Below are 4626 nucleotides of genomic sequence, written 5' to 3'. Positions count from 1 at the left end.
TTCAGTTCAAAAAAGAAACACCTCTATTCTTTGTTGATAACTGGAGATGAGATGGACGATCAACTTTATGATGTATATCACCTAAGAGACTTGAGGCTTCTTAGAGTGTTGCAACTGTTTCTGTCTTTTATTATGGTGAAAGATTCTTTGCTGAATGAAATATGCATGTTGAATCATTTGAGGTGCTTATTCTTTGGAACAGAAGTTAAATCTCTACCTTCATCTTTCTCAAACCTCGGGAATCTAGAAATCTTGCATGTGAATAACAAAGGATCAACCTTTGTACTATTACCGAGAATTTGGGATCTTGTAAAGTTGCGAGAGCTGTCCGTGACCGCTTGTTCTTTCTTTGATAAGGATACAGATGAACCAATACTGATAGCAGAGGACTCAAAGTTAGAGAACTTGAGAGCATTAGAGCAACTCGTGCTTTCCGATTCGAAAGATACAGAGGATATCTTCAAAAGGTTTTCCAATCTTCAAGTGCTTAAATTTAGTCTCAAGGAATCATGGGATTGTTCAACACAGAAATATTGGTTCCCAAAAGTGGATTTCCTATCTGAACTAGAATTCCTCAATGTAGGTTTTGAAAGTTCAAACTCAAACGACAGTGGGCCTTCTGTTGCAACAAATTGTTCGTGGGATTTTCACTTCCCATCGAATTTGAAAAATTTGTGTTGCGTGATTTTCCTCTGACATCCAATTCCCTATCAACAATAGCAAAACTGCCCAACCTTGAAGAGCTGATCCTTCTGAGGACAATCATGCAGGGGGGAGAATGGAACATGGGGGAGGCAGACACCTTTGAGAATCTCAAATATTTGGGGTTGTGTGAAGTGACTCTTGATAAGTGGAAGTTTGGAGAGGAATCCTTTCCCGTGCTTGAGAAATTATGACTGTGGGGATGTCGTATGCTTGAGGAGATTCCGCCTAGTTTCCGCGATATTTGTTCATTGAAAATCATCCAACTTTCAGAGTGCCCTCAACTTGACGATTCTTCTCTGAAGATTAAACAATATGCTGAAGATATGACGGGAGGGGACGAGCTTAAGGTCGAAATATTTTGAGCACCAACAGAACAGGTTCTTCTCCATTCCGATTCTTGTAGTGGAAATTGATGCAGTGTAAAAAGAAAGCATCAAATCTAGCTATCTTGGTAAATCAGCAGTGCTTGAGTAACTACTCTTTTTGTATGTGTGTTTATGTGTAAATTAACAATGTGGGATAACGTTTTGTAAGAACCATTTGATGTTTGAACTTGCCCAATATCTCGAAAATGACTTTTTATATATCTGACTACAGAAGAATTGTTTTTCCTTCTATGACTTTTTATATTTCTTTCTTGCTTAATACATAAATATGCCCTTTAACTTGCCCTCAAATCACATCTATGATCTCAAACTTTGGGTGTGCACAAGTAGGCACTAAAACTTGTATAAAGTTGAACAAGTAAACACATACGTTCTATGTGACATAATACACGTAGGACGCCATGTAGGATAAGAATTGAACACGTAGGACGCCACATATGACATATGTGTCTACTTGTTCAACTTTATACAAGTTTAAGTATCTAATTGTGCAAATCCAAAGTTGGAGGTCATAGATGTGATCTGTGGCCAAGTTAAAGGGCATGTAAATGTTTTGTGCCTTCTTTCTTCAGTTTCTTGCAATCTTACTTCTTCCACCTGATAAAGTTTTATGCTTCAGACCTTGAGAACTAGAAAGGAAGGCACGAGAAGCTACTTTGGAAAGTTCAATCATGGGAAGAGGGAATAATGGAGAAAAGAGAGGAGGAAGAGAACAACTCATCGGTACGTCATACAATAGTCATCCATATTAACACTAAACATTAAAATACAGAATGCCATACATATGTCTACACAAGAACTTTGAATCTGAAGCATAAATAAGAAAAGTTTCTTTCTTTCCCAAAAACATTAACTGTCCCCATCAAAACCAGAACCCTTCCTTGCTGCCCTCAGCTTCTCCTCCATGCTCAGTTCACCTCCTAGTAGGTGTGCTGCTGCTATGCCTTGCAATGCAAACTTGTTTCCTTCTAGTACCCCCGGACAATGACCAAATTTGCTACAACACACTCCAACTTCACGGGGGTCCTATTACCCCCTAACTAAATTTTAACGTATTTTTGCCAACCTTTTTAGCTGACGTGACATCTTTAACATGGGCCATTTTTATGTAATAAAGGTGTCACATCAGCACAAAAGGATAACAACAATACGCTAAAATTGAGTTCGGGGGGCGGGGGTGGGGGTATTGGAGCATATATCTTATCTTGGAAGATATCTCATGATTGATCTTCCCTATCCCAGCAGATCTTCCATATCTTAGTATATCATCTTTATTAATTGATTTTTTCCTTATTTAGTTTGTATTCTCTTGTATATACACACACACATGTAAATGAAATCAAATAAGCTTTCATACTTGACTCAGCTTTATATGGTATCAGAGACCTCAGTATACTCTAACGAGTAATATTTTTTTATCTCCCAACCATCCTCCACGAATGGCAGACACTCCTCAAGTTGTTAATGCTGAAAACAACGTCATCCTGTTGGTTGTTCAATTTAACCCTGCGTCCCAATTGCCCATTAAATTGCTTGGCAGCCACAATTTTGCAACGTGGAAGGCGTAATTTTCCATGCTTATGCATGGTAATGATCTCTACAATTATCTTGATGGGTCTACACCTTCCCCATCTCGCACTCTCACAACTGGCATAGTCCCTAGTGCCAATCCTGCATTTACTATTTGGTTTCGACAAAACTAACTTATTCAAAATGCACTTATGGCATCTGTTGATCCAACAATTGCCACAACTGTTGCAGCGGCTACCTCAGCAAAGACAGCCAGGGATGCACTGCACATCACCTATGCGAACAAGTCTCAAACCAGAATTTTCAGTCTGCGTGATCGACTTATGAGTCTAACCAAAGAATCCCAGCCAGTCACCAAATATTTGCAAACTATTTGGTCAATTTTTGATGAACTCTCTACTACTGGTGCTCCGGTCTCCAACTCTGAACTTATTGTCAAGATCCTCAGTGGTTTGGGTCCAGAGTTTCATGAGATCTCTACTGCAATCCGTGCTCGGGACTTCACTATTACTTATGAAGAACTCTACGAAAAGCTTCTGGATTATGAGCTTTTTCTTCGACATGAAGAGTCAAAAAAAGGTCCCAATCAGATTAATGTTGCTGCTGCTACCTCTGCTACAACCTCCAACATGCCTGGTAAGTCGAACAATCACACCAATCGTCGCCCCAACAATAACAATGGCAACAACCAATAGTGGCGATCCAATAATCACTTTACTTCACCCAATCTATGACGATCTTCGACCACCAACAACTCTTCTAATGGTGTTCACTGTAAGTTGTGTAATAAACCAGGTCATGTTGCAAGTGTTTGTCGATAGATTCTCGACTCCAACGCGTCTCATCACATCACTGTTGAACCTCAAAATTTGCAGCCATACAATGGGATGGAGTAGGTCTCCATGGGTGATGGTAAAAAAATACCAATAACTCACACTGGTTCAACTCAATTAAATGCATCAAATAAATCTTTCAAACTCTCTAACACTCTCTGTGCTCCTAGCATTAAACGCAATTTACTCTCTCTCTAAATTTTGTCAAGATAACCTAACCTCTATTGAATTTTTTCCCTTTCATTTTTTGTGAAGGACTTGAAAACGTGGACTCCGTTGGTGCATGGTCAGAATAAGGACGGTCTCGATGAGTGGCCAAATTTACCCTCCATATCTTCTCCTCATGTGCATGTGACCTCTACCAGCACATCCATTTCTACCTGACATAGTCGGTTAGGTCATCCGAATGCAAGGCTATTAAGTTTTCTTTTTAATAAATTCTCGCTACCTTGCTTGCGAGAAAAAAATTTAATTTGTAAATCAGAGCAGTACGATAATTTCAAACAGATGATCCATCTATTGCAATATAAGACTCATCTGTTGAAACAGATAACGAATCTGATGCAACAGGTTAGACAACAGTTGCAACAGATGTATACATACATCTGTTTGATAATTTTTAGTAGATGTATCATTGGTTGAAACAGATATGTGCTTGTTTATTTTTTTGGAACAGATGATGTACATTCACCTTCTTTAGCTCATGCTGCTCTTCTGTGGCCCTTGGACACTGAACATCGGTGCAAGACAAAGACAGAGGCTTTGCAATCTTGCTTTTTTTGATGATTGATGATGCCTTGAAAGTATTTTTCCTTCTCCTCTTAGCAGCCTTGATCTCTAGTGGAGTGTTTGGATATGAAATCCTCTTTGATGGGATGACACCTCTCTTAGATGTTATTTCATTTACAAAAGCAGTTAGTGCATTAATAGCATTAATCACTCTATCGTGTTTCGCCTTGCAGTCTTGACATTTTCATGAAGAACATTCGCTAGATGCAGCAAAATCTGGAGAAAAATCTGTACAACTATTATGATCATAATCATAATGGCTTGTTGTTTCAAAAACTGTAAGAGGAGCATCATTAGCCCCACCCTCCGAAATTATTTTTCTTGTGATGGTTGTTGCTCCAAACAATTCCATTTTTATTCCATCAATGACCTTAGGGTCCGAT

General features: G+C 38.9%; 1 protein-coding gene across 3 annotated transcripts; it reads left to right on the top strand.

Annotated features, from left to right (window-relative positions):
- Nucleotides 1-948: 948 nt before the first annotated feature.
- LOC124891886 lies at nucleotides 949-3953 on the top strand. Of its 3 annotated transcripts, XM_047403452.1 has the most exons (4): nucleotides 1043-1156; nucleotides 1711-1814; nucleotides 2853-3257; nucleotides 3710-3953. In XM_047403452.1, exons 2-4 carry the CDS (start codon nucleotides 1763-1765, stop codon nucleotides 3748-3750), a joined length of 498 nt encoding a protein of 165 aa, XP_047259408.1. In that variant the 5' UTR covers nucleotides 1043-1156; nucleotides 1711-1762; the 3' UTR covers nucleotides 3751-3953. The 3 variants fall into 3 exon arrangements, with proteins under 3 accessions (XP_047259406.1, XP_047259408.1, XP_047259407.1); XM_047403450.1 differs by having other exon boundaries at nucleotides 949-1082; nucleotides 2853-3953; XM_047403451.1 differs by having other exon boundaries at nucleotides 2853-3953.
- Nucleotides 3954-4626: the final 673 nt, after the last annotated feature.

This window comes from Capsicum annuum, unplaced genomic scaffold, assembly GCF_002878395.1.
Source record: "Capsicum annuum cultivar UCD-10X-F1 unplaced genomic scaffold, UCD10Xv1.1 ctg4211, whole genome shotgun sequence".
Lineage (NCBI taxonomy): Eukaryota > Viridiplantae > Streptophyta > Magnoliopsida > Solanales > Solanaceae > Capsicum > Capsicum annuum.
This window is presented reverse-complemented; position numbering and strand designations above follow the sequence as displayed.

What these genes read in the sequence shown, in the direction of transcription:
- LOC124891886 (XM_047403450.1), top strand. Translation starts at nt 1,763, where the DNA reads ATGGGAAGAGGGAATAATGGAGAAAAGAGAGGAGGAAGAGAACAACTC. An exon ending in AGGAAGAGAACAACTCATCG is followed by an intron (nt 1,815 to 2,852) that starts GTACGTCATACA and finishes CAACTGTTGCAG; the next exon opens with CGGCTACCTCAGCAAAGACA.